At 41.3% G+C, this 13,301-nt stretch overlaps 1 protein-coding gene across 2 annotated transcripts in view; it reads left to right on the top strand.

The window, feature by feature from the left end:
- Window positions 1-771: 771 nt before the first annotated feature.
- The window catches only part of pde9ab (phosphodiesterase 9ab), a 76,495-nt gene continuing 63,965 nt past the window's right edge, over window positions 772-13,301 (top strand). The window contains exons 1-6 of one of the 2 annotated variants that reach the window (XM_043676388.1): window positions 772-954; window positions 7,125-7,195; window positions 8,206-8,283; window positions 9,535-9,578; window positions 12,115-12,169; window positions 12,684-12,754. In XM_043676388.1, the coding sequence (XP_043532323.1) occupies window positions 883-954; window positions 7,125-7,195; window positions 8,206-8,283; window positions 9,535-9,578; window positions 12,115-12,169; window positions 12,684-12,754 (391 nt within the window). In that variant the 5' untranslated portion in view covers window positions 772-882. Of the gene's footprint in view, window positions 955-7,122; window positions 7,196-7,423; window positions 7,523-8,205; window positions 8,284-9,534; window positions 9,579-12,114; window positions 12,170-12,683; window positions 12,755-13,301 lie in introns of those variants that run through there. The other variant, XM_043676390.1, reaches the window with a different exon arrangement.

The following is a 13,301-nucleotide window of genomic DNA, read 5'->3' as shown; positions in this document are numbered from 1 at the left end:
TTTGTTGGATTCAAATACACTGCTTGTAAGTTCGCTCATGAGGGGAAACCTTCTGTCTGCATCGACTTGCCAAGATACCTCAAAATTGTATATGTTTCATTAAGGACATTTGTGGATGGCTACACCACACCAACAGAAATGACAATGTGATCAAATGCCCATCACAGGCAAATAACTGCTTATTTGCATACACTGTACGAGCTCACAAGTTAAGAATGACCATTTAGTTATTCAGCAAAGTTGCACGTTCCCTCCAGTGAGACCGGGTCCAAGAGTGAGTGACATTCTTGAAATGAGGAAGGGTACAATGAGTCAGTGACAGAATAAATGTTCTCTCACAGATCTGAGCTGTGGGGCAGCCTGAAACAGTAACATTTCACCTCTTGTCTTTCCAAACCAACTCTGTAACTCCGCACTGCTCGTCCTGATAAAATTCAGCAACTATGAATGAAAAAAAGACAAATAATTTCATGTGAATGAAAATCTTGCTGTGAATTCCCTCCCAGTTTCAAGCAGCTTTATTTTATTTAAATTACATTTTCTTAATTTGGTCAGCTCTTAATGAGGCAAGTAATTAACTGTACTCGGGGGTGAGAGGAATTTCAATGCAGGGTTAATGGCTGCTTGTGTAATCAATTGGAATTATTTGGTTTGCCAAGGCAACGACACCCAGCTGGGGACAGATTGGTTTTGAGTGGATGAACATCTTTAGATCACTGCCTTTCAGGCTCTTGCATTTCAGTTGCACCTGCTCGAGTTTCCCAGGTCACAGAAGGAGCTGTGATAGTAAAGGGAGCAGAGCTGGGGAATAGCAGTCCTGGTCTGATCTCTAGCTTCTGCGTGCAGTACCTCTGCCCTGCCTTCCTACCTAGAGTCCAGGAAATGGGATCAGCCTCCTCATCTGCCTATGTACCAAAGATTATCCACTTGGAGAAAGACAATGTGACACACAAGGTACAGGCTCCTTTGAGGCATTTTCTGCTCTCTTTTGGCGATGACGATGATGAATGTTGAGGTGCAATTTGTATTGAAAAATGTTTATACTGAGGTACAATTCGTCCTTTTGCCAAATTCCTACTTAAGAGATACATATTGGGGAGTTATTCATGAGCGATTTACCTTGAGGTATGATTTGTATTGATGCAAGTTCAGTATTGACATGAGCTTTATCTTGAGGTGAAATTCATATTGATGTGAGATTCACTTCGGTACAAAGTTCCTACTGAAGTGTGATTTGTAATGAGCCCCAAATCATATTGGGACATATGCTTGAGGTGGTAGGAGGTGTGTTTTGCATTGGCATATGAAAAAATATTCTATCGTTTGCTTGTTGGAACCATGTAACATTATCAGACAAATTGCAACTTTGTATGAGCGTGACTATGCACAAATATGTACAAACACCATTAAAGGCCAGAGAGGAAACTAGACGACTGACTTTAAGTAAAAGAAAGCAACACTAAGTGGACATTTGGATGACTATTTGTTATCCGTAGATCCTCCACCATGTGCAAACTCCAGGAAGCTTTGCACATCCTGGCTAAAACTGTAGGAAATGTCGCCAGCTGCTTGGCCTCCAATTCAAGGATGGTCTGGGTCACTGTATTGTCTGTGGATGGCTAAAGCAGTACCCCAGGTCAATGTTCTAGGGGCGCAAGTTCAAATCCCATCAGGGCAGATGGCGAAATATAAATTATTTATTTTAGAAAGCTGGTCTATAATTGCAACCATTGTCTATTGTTGTAAGGAAATTTGCCATCCATACCTGGTCTGGCCTACATGTGACTCCAGTATAATTTCCCTTTAGACAATTGAGGATGAGCAATAAATGGTGGCCTAACCAGCCATGTCCAGATCCTATGAATGCGTTAACAAAAATGCAGCAAGCTGATTGCATCTTCCAGGTGATGTTCCACAGAGATTCACCAAGCAGAGTAAATGGGTTACTATACAGTATGGTGAGAAGAAGCAGGCAGTGCGAGAATCAGTACAGATATCACAAGCTGCTTGTTTGGCGTTTCAAGTAGAGGAGCATTGAAAACCAGCCTAAATGGATGAATGTGTATTGACTATTTACATAATGTTCAAAAGTGTTGATCAGAACGTCACCAGAACCACCTTCACTCAGGTCCCAGTTCCATGCGACTGGACATTATCTAACAACCCTATTTATGGAGTCCAGCTGTTGATATATAGCTATCAACTCCATATACTACAGAATCCTCATCGAGAGAGGCCCTCACAAACTCGTTTCCACTGTGACATCTCTGGCAGGTCCCGTGGTCTAGTGCGAAACCATCCCACAGAGGACTCGAAGTTGTGAAAGTGCTGTTTGCACAGGGTATTTGATAACCAGAAGGTGTTTCCTCACTACTGAGTCTCCCTTTCCTGGTGTTAGGGGAAAGAGTGTCACCAAATAGAGGAAAGCATTGTGCAGGTGAAGTGGGAAATGTCTGGAGGTTGTGGTCTTCATTGGAATCATGGCATTGGACAAAGTTAAAATTTTTCTGATGAGAATGCTGTAAATATAATTGGTCATCACAAATTGCTCCTAGTGATATGCATTCATCATTATCTGGATAGCAAGATCAATCAAGTTAATTCAAGGATGGGGGGAGAATTTCAGATTTCTGGGGTATTAGGTTAGATTTTGAGGCAGAAGAGAGCTCTGAAAGGTGTGTATGATTTTCACATGAACAGGATTGTGCAAGTTGTCTCCTCCCAGAGACTAACTCTCTTCCTTTCTGTGGGGGGGATATCTATACCAGATGGGCTATTGTGGTTCAGGAAGGTGACTCACCTCTGCAATTCTTGAGGGCAATTAGGAATGGGTAACAAATATTAGATTTCTCAGTAACTCCCATCCTGGGTGAAAGAATAAAAGTCATCCTATGGAGGGTTTTAAAATAAATTGGGAAGGATACCTGGATGAAGTAACAGAGAGCAATGTTAGAATAAAGATAAAAATCACACAACACCAGGTTATAGTGCAACAGGTTTCTTTGGAAGCACTAGCTTTCAGAGCACTGCTCCTTCAGGTGCTTGTGGAGTTTAAGATCGTAAGACTCAGAATTTATAGTTAAATTTTTCAGTGTGATGTAATTGAAATTATATATTGAAAAAAATCTGGATTGGTTAAGTCTCATCTTTTTAGAATGATCACGTTGGTTTCAGTTCTTTCAATTGTAAATCGCAAAACATTTTTTAAAAAGTTCCATTCTCAAGTGAACTTTAACAATTGGTGTCATGTCGGTCCAGATAATGTATTTAAGGTGTGAGCTGCCCGGTGTGAGACTGTGTGCCACAATGGTCAGACTGATTCTAAATTTTGAAAGAGAGTAATCCAGAATTAGAAAAGATTGGGCGGCACGGTGGCACAGTGGTTAGCACTGCTGCCCCTCAGCGCCAGAGACCCGGGTTCAATTCCCGCCTCAGGTGACTGTCTGTGTGGAGTTTGCCCATTCTCCCCGTGTCTGCGTGGGTTTCCTCCGGGTGCTCCGGTTTCCTCCCACAGTCCAAAAATGTGCAGGTTAGGGTGAATTGGCCATGCTAAATTGCCCATAGGGTTAGGTTAGGGGTATGCTTGGGTTGCGCTTCGGCGGGTCGGTGTGGACTTGTTGGGCCGAAGGGCCTGTTTCCACACTGTAATGTAATGTAATCTAATCTAATCTAATCTAATCAGGCAGAGGGGGAAAAGCAAATCGGATGGTGAAGTGTAAAAGAATAGTGAAGGGAAAGGTGAGCAGAATTAGGGATCAACAAGGAGATCATCCTGTGGAGATTCATGACTGAGGTACTGAATGAGTAAGTTGTGTGTGTCTACACAATAAAGGAGGAAGTTGCCAACTAAAGGAGAAAGAGGTAGAGAAACAGGATAAAAAGAAACAGGAGCTTCTTCAAAGGTTGACAGCTCTCAAAAGCTGAAATGTCACCCAGGATGCATTTTACATTCGTGGTGCTGGAAGAGCACAGCAATTCAGGCAACATCCGAGGACAGGCAAAATCGACGTTTCGGGCAAAAGCCCTTCATCAGGAATAAAGGGTGATTTTGCCTGTCCTCGGATGCTGCCTGAATTGCTGTACTCTAGCACCACTAATCCAGAATCTGGTTTCCAGCATCTGTAGTCATTGTTTTTACCTCGTTGTATTTTACATTGTTGAGGGAAGCGTGTGAACAGTGCAGGTGCTGGCTACTTTCCTGTGATTATCCTTTAGATATGGGAGTAGTGGTAACAGTGTAAATACTGTTATAAAAGGAAACAGGGTATGTTTGGTAATCACAGGCCAATAAGCCAAACATTGGTGATGGGAACACATGAGGAAACCATGATCCAAGGCAAAATTAATTGATGACACTCAACACAGATTAAATCCGGTCTGACTAACTTTATTGTGATATTTAATGAAATAATAGAGGATTAATGAGACATTACAGTCAATGTGTATGTGAACTTTCAAAAGATGTCTGAAAAAGAGCCACAGAACAGACTTGTTAGCAAAATTGAAATTCATGGGATTCAAGGAGCAGTGACTAGATGGATGATAAAATGGTTAAGAATTAGCAAACAATTGTCTGTCAATTTGGATCGAGGTGCAGAGTGTTACTCGCATATCGACAGTTCTATTTGTAAGATTTTAATGACTTTAATAAATTAAAAAATTGAGAAGTGTTGTAAACAATGAAGAGGTTAGTAGTAAACTTCAGGACAATATAATCTGATAAAACAAAAGTACTGAGAGGAAAATGAATGCAGAAAAGTGTGGTAATGTTTTGGAAGCAGAACAGAGGCACTATAAGCTAAAAGGTAAAGCTGTGAAGGAATAAAAAGATTTTGGGATTCACATGCAGAAATCATTGAAGCTGGAGGACAGCAATGGGAATACTATGCACAATGAGGCAAGCTACATTAAATCTTTATAAAGCACTCATTAGGGATCAGCTGGAGTGATTACCAAACACTCTGAACACCCACACTTCAGGAAACATGTTAAGGCCTTGGAGAAAGTTCAAAGGAGACTTAGAAGAATGGTACAAAGGATAAGCTTCTTTGGTTCATTTGCCAACCAATTAACACTATATCCTGTGCTATGAATTATTGTTTGTTGGAAATCTGACATTCTCACTTGTCCCAATTGAGTCCAAGACAAAAAGCTTTGGCAACATGACTCTCTTTTCAACAAGATTCAAGGACACCAGTTTCTGGGAGAGACTAGAGAGGCTGGGATTGTTCTCCTCGGTGAAAAAGCACAGAAAGGAAATTTGAATTGAAGTTTTCAAAATGGGGAAGCATTTTTATTCGTAGAGTAAATAGGGACAATTTATTACTGTCACTATTGACAAAGGGATCAAAGTGTGGGGATATCGGGAAATTACATATTAAATTGTTCATTCAGAATGGCTTGTCCACAAAGGTGGCAGAAGCAGACTCAATAGTCTTTTTTTTTGTAGTTCTCCAGAAGACCCTAGTTTCTAGAATACTACCCACAGTTTGGAAGATAAAGTTAAAAATCACACAACACCAGGTTATAGTCCAACAGGTTTAATTGGAAGCACACTAGCTTTCGGAGTGACGCTCCTTCATCAGGTGATTGTGGAGGGCTCGATCGTAACATACACATAACCCCACTCTTCAAGAAAGATGGAAAGAGAATAAAAAGGGGGCAATAGGCTCATTAGTCTAGCCTTAGTGGTACGGACAATGATAGAATCTATTAAAAGGGATGTGGTAACAGAATATTTACAAAATCATAATGGTTTAGAAGGATCAACAAGATTTTAAGAAAGGGAGATGATTGTTTTTGAGATTGTAATCAGCAGGTTTGATACCGGGAATTACTGTATTTTGATTTGTTAAAAGTTAGATGCTACACAAGTTGTTATACGCTTTATGGCATTTGGGCTAATACATTATTTTGGATTGAGGACTGGCTTATGGATGGAAAACAATGAATAAATAGGTCATTTTGGGGGATTGGCAGGTCGTTTCTAGACTGGTTCAAGGTGATTTAAAAATGAAATTGGATCGAGTAGACTGGGTTTACGTTCTGTGAAATGAAAGGTTATCTCTATGCCTTATGAAATTCTTAAGGGATTTGATGAGATAAATGCTAGGAGAATGTATCTTTGAACTGGGCATTCTAGAATTTGAAAGACCACATTTGAATATGGGGTCAGACATTTAGAACTGAGGAGAAATCTCTTCACTCAACGACATGTGGATCTTTGCAATTTTTGCCTGTACACGGTTTTGGATGTTCTTTCTTTGAGTACATTTATAACAGACATTAATAGATACTTGGTTATTCATGGAATTTAGAGGTATGAGAGTATTATCGGAAAGTAGGCTTGAGCTAGAATGTAAGCTATGGGCATGAAGGCTGAATGACCTTTACTTGTCCCATTTTCTTGTTGTAGTCGTCTTGTACATTACCCTGGCTAACCAGTTAGTGTAAAGCAGAATAACTAAATGTTCATGCCATGATTTTGGGCCTGGCACTTTTCTCCTCTGTTATCCTAAAGCTGTTATGTTTTGCTGCAGTACAGTTTGCCTGGCATCAACAGCCTTCAGTAACCTCACTCAATGACTGCTTTACCATTAGGACCAAATAAGACCAACACCATTTCAGCATCCACATGTGTGAACTTTTGCTGTCTAAAGGGCTGTGACTTCAAGGAACCTAAAAGACTGAAAAGGTTAGGTACAAATATCCAGGAATATGGAACCAGGATAAACAATTAGAGTTGGTATGATTATAATTAGATGGCAGCATAGGCTTGAAGGGCATGAATGCTATCCTCCTGCCCCATTTTCTTTCTTGTCCCTATCATCTTATACATTCCACATTTTTCTAATGAATTATAGCACCCAAGCTACCTTTGGGATTGAACTTATCATGCCCCTCAGAGAACGGTGATTTTTCTGTATGGATTCGTACTGCGACTGAAATGAGAGTTTACCAGAGGAGTGATTGAAAGGCATTTTGCACATTGTGATTAGAATTTATCCTTTTAAGGGTTAGTTCTTCAGGTGTTGGTCAAGAAGCAATGAATGCATTTGCTGCTCCATTCCCTGTCATTTATTTCATGCTGTTAACTGAACTGTATCAATCTGCCTTGCTTGCAGGTAATGTTCAGCAGACACTGCAGACCCAGTGACATTAAAGAGCTGTTATGTACAACTGTTGGTCTCACCAGGTGAGTGAGAGAAATCCAGTATTACCATTAATAGTTTGAGGGCCACTGGGCCTGGCATTGCCGTGTTCTATCATAACTCTTGAGTCATCTAAATGAAATCGATTTGTGATGAAGAACTTACCTGTTTATTTTATGCCATCACTTAAAGAAAAGATGATGGTGAAAATTGTATATTCAGTCTGAGGTGATAAACAACAATTTAAACATGTGCTAATTTATTCACTGCAGCTCTAGACTCTGATATAATTCTGAGAGGGAAAGAAAAGATGTAAAATTTGTGTAGCATCTTTCATGTCATCCGTACATCCCCAAGATGCTTGACAACCAGTAAGTATGCTTGAAGTGTAGTCACTGCAGTATTGTAAGAAATGTGGAGATTTAACCACCAGCTGTATGTATTGGACCACCCTGCATTCAAAGACCACAGTTTTGCCCATATCGAAAATCAGGAGATGGGTGGTAGCAATTTCCTCTTTCTCAGCATCCAAGGATTCATTTTAAGAGTTGATTCTTTTTTGAGAGAATTTATTACTCTTCCCCCTAATGGCCTCTGCATGGCTTCTTGCGTTAGAGTACTACAGGAGCCTCTTTTGGCCCATTTATAAATATAAAATATTTGTATAATTCTGGTCATCAAACATCTATCTACTCTAAATCCATTCTCACCATTTCAGAGCCAACCATTTTGTTGTGGACCTGGAGTCGCATATAGGCATGATCAAGTAGGGCATTAGTGATCTGTGTGTATATATGCAAAAGAAAAGCATGACAATTTCATGGTCACCAATACAAAGATTAGGTTTCAATTCCAGTGTTCATTCATTATTGCATCCCTGTGGTGGGATTTGAGTGCCCCATCTCCTCAGCCCGTCTGGATCACTAATTACCGCTCTAGCACCATCTTCCCTTATTTCATCCTGACTAGGAAAATCAGCCCATCAAATTGAATGAATGTGTATGTGACCTATTAATGAAAAACCTGTCTTTCTCGATTCTGTCTTGTTACTTAGGAACACCTTGATCATGCTCGTGGACCAAAACAATGCGATTATATCCATAGATCCAACTATGCCAACTAACTCAGCAAGGTATGTTCGTCTGAACGTTTATATGAAGGTTTCGACCAAAGCAATGCTAAAGTGACATTTACACAATAAACCCGGTGGAAGATAACCGATATTGTGACAAGACAATATTATAACTTGGATGGTGGTTTCTCCAGCCTGTTATTTTTGTTTTGAGCTGATGTTAATCAGAAACTTCTCTAAGGTGTCCATATACAAGGGGCATAGATACAAGCTCCCTATAAATCCAGCAATATGAAGCATGATCTTCGTTAATAAAGAAAGTAAGGACAGCATCACCATTTTGGATTTGTGCATTGCATGGTGGGATTTGATGTTAGGATTTGACATACAGCACAGAAAAAAATACCCTTCTGTCCAACCAGTTTACACCAACCAAACTAAACTAGTCCCATCTGCCTGCACTTGGCCCATATCCCTCCAAGCATTTCTTATTCATTTTATTTATCTAAATGCTTTTTTTTAAAAAGGTTGTAACTGTACCCGCACTTCCACCATTTCCTCTGGAGGTTCACTCCATATGTGAACAACACTCTGTGTAAAGAATTGCCCCTCATCATCTTTTTCAAATCTTTCTCCTCTCATCAGAAAAATATGTCCCTTTGTTGTGAAATCCCTGCCTTTCACCTTATCTATGCATTTGATGATTTTAATAAACCTCTGTAAGGTCACCCCTTAACCTCCTATGCTCCCAGTGGAAAAATGTCCCAGCCAATCCAGCCTCTCCTTATAAAATGCTAGTAATATCCTGGCAAATCTCGTCTGAACCCTTTCCAGCTTAATAATATCTTTTTTTTTTACAGCAGTATTAGGACAGGGCAGTAGAAATACTATTCTGGAGAAAGCTTTCGATGGAGGCAGTGGCATAATGATGTCACTGGGCTATGAACTCACAGCCCCATGATATTAGCCAGGATGCAGAGCTTCACACTCCCACTGGAAGATGATTAAATTTTAATTCCATAGAAAAAATTTGAATAAAAGCTAGCGGAAAGCCAACTATGCAACCACCATCAAATTTTATTTTAAAAAACCTATCTGATTTACTGATATCTCTGCATCCTCGCCTGGTCTGAACGGATTCCTGGCCATCGGCAACATGGGATTCTTAACTGCCTCTGTGCAATAAATACTGGCCTAGCCACTGATGTTCATATTCCACACATCAATTATAAACAAGCGTTTCAGTCAGCTTAGTGCCGTGAAACAACTATCTCTGAAGCATGTTTTCTTCACACTTTTCTTTGTTTTCAGTTCTCCTTACAGAGTGGTCCCTCTCAGTGACAGACAGCTCACAGGTAATGACTCTTTTCACAAGTCAGTTGACGTACCTACAGAAATATCAAATGGATACCTGATGGAAATTGGTGCCAAATGCACCTCATGGTTTATACAGGTGGGGGTTTGAGTTGCCGTAGTTCCCATGCAAACCTTCTACCCTAGCAAAAGACTTAGAGGGAGCTTGGCCACAATGCCAATGGCTGCTCCTCAACAAATTAATAGTGGGAGCAGAGTGAATGACTTTAAGATAAGACCTCAACCCCATCTCAGTAGGAAGTCCCACTAAGCTGACAACTCTTTCGTCCCAGCAGTAGCAGCTGTGAATGGTGTGTCAGCAGACAGCAGGGACCCTTTGTGTGGGAGTCTAAGGTCGAGGGACAAGAGTGTAGGCAAGGAGGCCTGATAGGGGTGTGCTGCAGCTGAGGCCATCATCAAAGGGGGAGGGGTTGGAATGACCTTTTGACAGGCTGCCTCTGAATGGATCAAAGGGGCTTGTAAAGGAGGTTCCACCTCCAACCTCCACTCAATTCTCTCCTATACCCACCTCCTCCTACCCTTTCCCACCTAGCTAACACCAACCCACACAGCTAAAGCAGCCGGTCTTCCTATTTGGAGTGGTCCTAACCTTCAACAATACACATGAAACATTGGCAGGGGGTGGGATAAGGCCATAAGTGCCCTCTTATGGGCTTCAACAGCCTACATGTGAGTAGAACTAAAGTTGTTTTATTGTCAAATGTACTTGAATACAGAAGTACAGTGAAAACTGTACAATGTCGCCACACACAGCACTGTCTGAGGTACTAAAATAGATTAGGTACAAAAATACAGAAGTATAGGAAAAAGTTAAAAGTTCTACATTATTTCATTAATTTATACAATGAAGAACTATAAAGTTACAGGATAGCCATTACAGTCCTCCTTTAGCCTGCAGTCTCCCCACACTGGGGTTTTTTCCACATGTGGTCCTGCTCTCCCCCGCGCTGGCCCAACCCCAACCGGGCTCGCAAGCTGCTGACCACCATCTGTGACAGGCTGACCAGACTGGCCCCCAGCCCACTGACCACTCTGCTCCATTCCAGGTCCACCAACCACTACCCACCACACACCCACTTAATGTGTGACAGCAGGTAGGACACGGAAAATCCACCGCCTGTATTCTATGCGCCCCATCCAAATGCTGAACCCTGCTACCGGATGAACAGCTTGTATTTATCATTGGATTAGTGCAGGGATGAATGTATTTCTCCTGTGGTGAAACATTGAGTTGAAATTTGTTTCATTTTCATAAATGTAATCTTGCTGAAATGTTTAGAGCTGGAAGGTAGAGACTGAGAGGTTATGAGCCTGGCTAGAGAGACTAGAACTATAGATCACAGCCTCAGGATAATATTTCACATTGACATAAGGAGGCATTTCTTCATTGAGAGGGTTATGAATCTTCAGAATTCTCCTGCTCACAGGTTTGTGAATGCCCAGTCATTGAGTATATTCAAGTCTTTGGATACTGCCACTTCCACAAATATTCACTCCCTCCGCGACCAATGCTCAATAGCAGCAGTGTGCATCATCTACCATAGAGTCATAGAGATGTACAGCTTGGAAACAGACCCTTCAATCCAATCCGTCCATGCTGACCAGATATCCCAACCCAATTTAGTCCCACCTGACAGCACCTGGCCCATATCCCTCCAAACCCTTCCTATTCATATACCCATCCAAATGCCTCTTAAATGTTGCAATTGTACCAGCCTCCACCACATCCTCTGGCAGCTCATTCCATACATGTATCACTGTCTGCATGAAAACAATTGCCCCTTAGGTCTCTTTTATATCTTTCCCCTCTCACTCAAAACCTATGCCCTCTAGTTCTGGATTCCCTGACCCCAGGGAAAAGACTTTGCCTATTTATCCTATCCATGCCCCTCATAATTTTGTAAACCTCTATAAGGTCACCCCTCAGCCTCCACACTCCAGGGAAAACTGCCCCAGCCTGTTCAGCATCTCCCTGTAGTTCAAATCCTCCAACCCTGGCAACATCCTTGTAAATCTTTTTTGAACCCTTTCAAGTTTTGCAACATCTTTCCAATAGGAAGGAGACCAGAATTGCACGCAATATTCCAACAGTGGCCTAACCAATGTCCTGTACAGCCGCAACATGACCTCCCAACTCCTGTACTCAATACTCTGACCCTTTGACAGCACCTTCCACAGCTATGCCTATTCCCATCTAGAAGGACAAGGGCATCATGTACAAGGGAACACCATCAGCAGCAAGTTTCCCTCTATGCCACTCACCATTCCTTCAGTGTCGCTAATCAAAATCCTGGAGTTATCTCCCCAACAGTATTTGGAGTCAAAAAGACAGTTTACTACCACCCACTCGAGAGCAATTAGGGATGGCCCATAAATGCTGGTATAGCCTGCAATGCCCACATGCCCTGAATGAATAGTGGATTTTTGAATGCCAAGGGATAGTGGATACACTGGAAAATGTGAAAAAATCTGCTGCATTCTAATGTCTGTCATCAATCACCTTCTCTGCATATTTAGAAGAAGACGACTTGATGCAGAATGTTCTGACACAAGTTGCTGACCATTTTTCAAGGTAAGCAGTCTATATTTTTTCCTTGAATTTTCAACATTTGTTTTCCTCTTATGCTGAAGGTATTACCTATTCTGGGATATGGATCCATTGGAACAGGTAGCACCATGATTGCCTGGGCCAGGACAGTGAATGTGGGACATCACCGTATCCATGACTTTTCACACTCCTATACTTTAGTCGGGGTTAGGGATAGCAGGGGTTTCCTCTTGTGGGTCAACTACACATTGTATTTTGCCCCTCCCTCTACCCTCCTGGACCATTTAACATTCTGCAGCTAAGACAGAGGGCAGCTAAGGCACTACCAAGGACAAGAAGGGTGACAGTCTCCAATTCCCTTCATAAGAGTATGAAGACTTCTTTCAGTGTCCAAGTTTAATTAACCTAAGATAGCAGAGGAACCTGAATCCCAGAGCTCCATTTGTATGATGGCGTTTGATCAACTGAGCAGGACAAGTTAAAATACAGATGATGCATAGAGTTTAAAGTAACTATTGATAGTTTGCTTCTCTTGCAGAATTTTCAAAGTCAATGACCTGAAAACTGAAATCTCAAGCAGGTTGGCAGCATTGGAAAAGAGGGTTGAATGTAAGTTGGCATTTTGAACCTTTCATTTACATTGCTGATAGTGTTGGTGCTGTTAGTGGTGGAGGTCATGACAATAAATTGGATAGGTTCACTCCTACATTCCATTGTTCGTTCGTTTTGGACGAATCTCTGATTCTTGGAGTGACTATATGGCCTCACTGCTTAGAAGGAAGGTTCAGCATGTGGAAGGGGGCACATAGAATGCAAGGGGTGGACTTTCTGTGTCCTACCTAGGCCAATGAATCTCGCACATCAGCAGCTGCAATACTCATGGTCAATACGAATGGAGGTGCAGATTATCCATTTCCTGAACAATAAAATGATTTTGGGTCAAAGAGCCTCTTTCAGAATTGAGATCAAACTTCAGGCATGAAACCACTCAACAGTAAATGAGGATTTTTAACCAGGATTCATTTGAAGTAGCCATTTTGAATTAACTGTTTGAATATCTGGAGTATTGATCTTATACTTCCAGTTATTATAGTAGAGATTTTGCAGTCCCAAAGAATTTGAGATTAACAAGCCTCACAGCCAACCACCACAAGTT

This window comes from Chiloscyllium plagiosum, chromosome 35, assembly GCF_004010195.1.
Source record: "Chiloscyllium plagiosum isolate BGI_BamShark_2017 chromosome 35, ASM401019v2, whole genome shotgun sequence".
NCBI classification, from domain to species: domain Eukaryota; kingdom Metazoa; phylum Chordata; class Chondrichthyes; order Orectolobiformes; family Hemiscylliidae; genus Chiloscyllium; species Chiloscyllium plagiosum.
The sequence above is the reverse complement of the archived record's forward strand: the minus strand, read 5'-3'. Positions and strand labels throughout refer to the sequence as shown.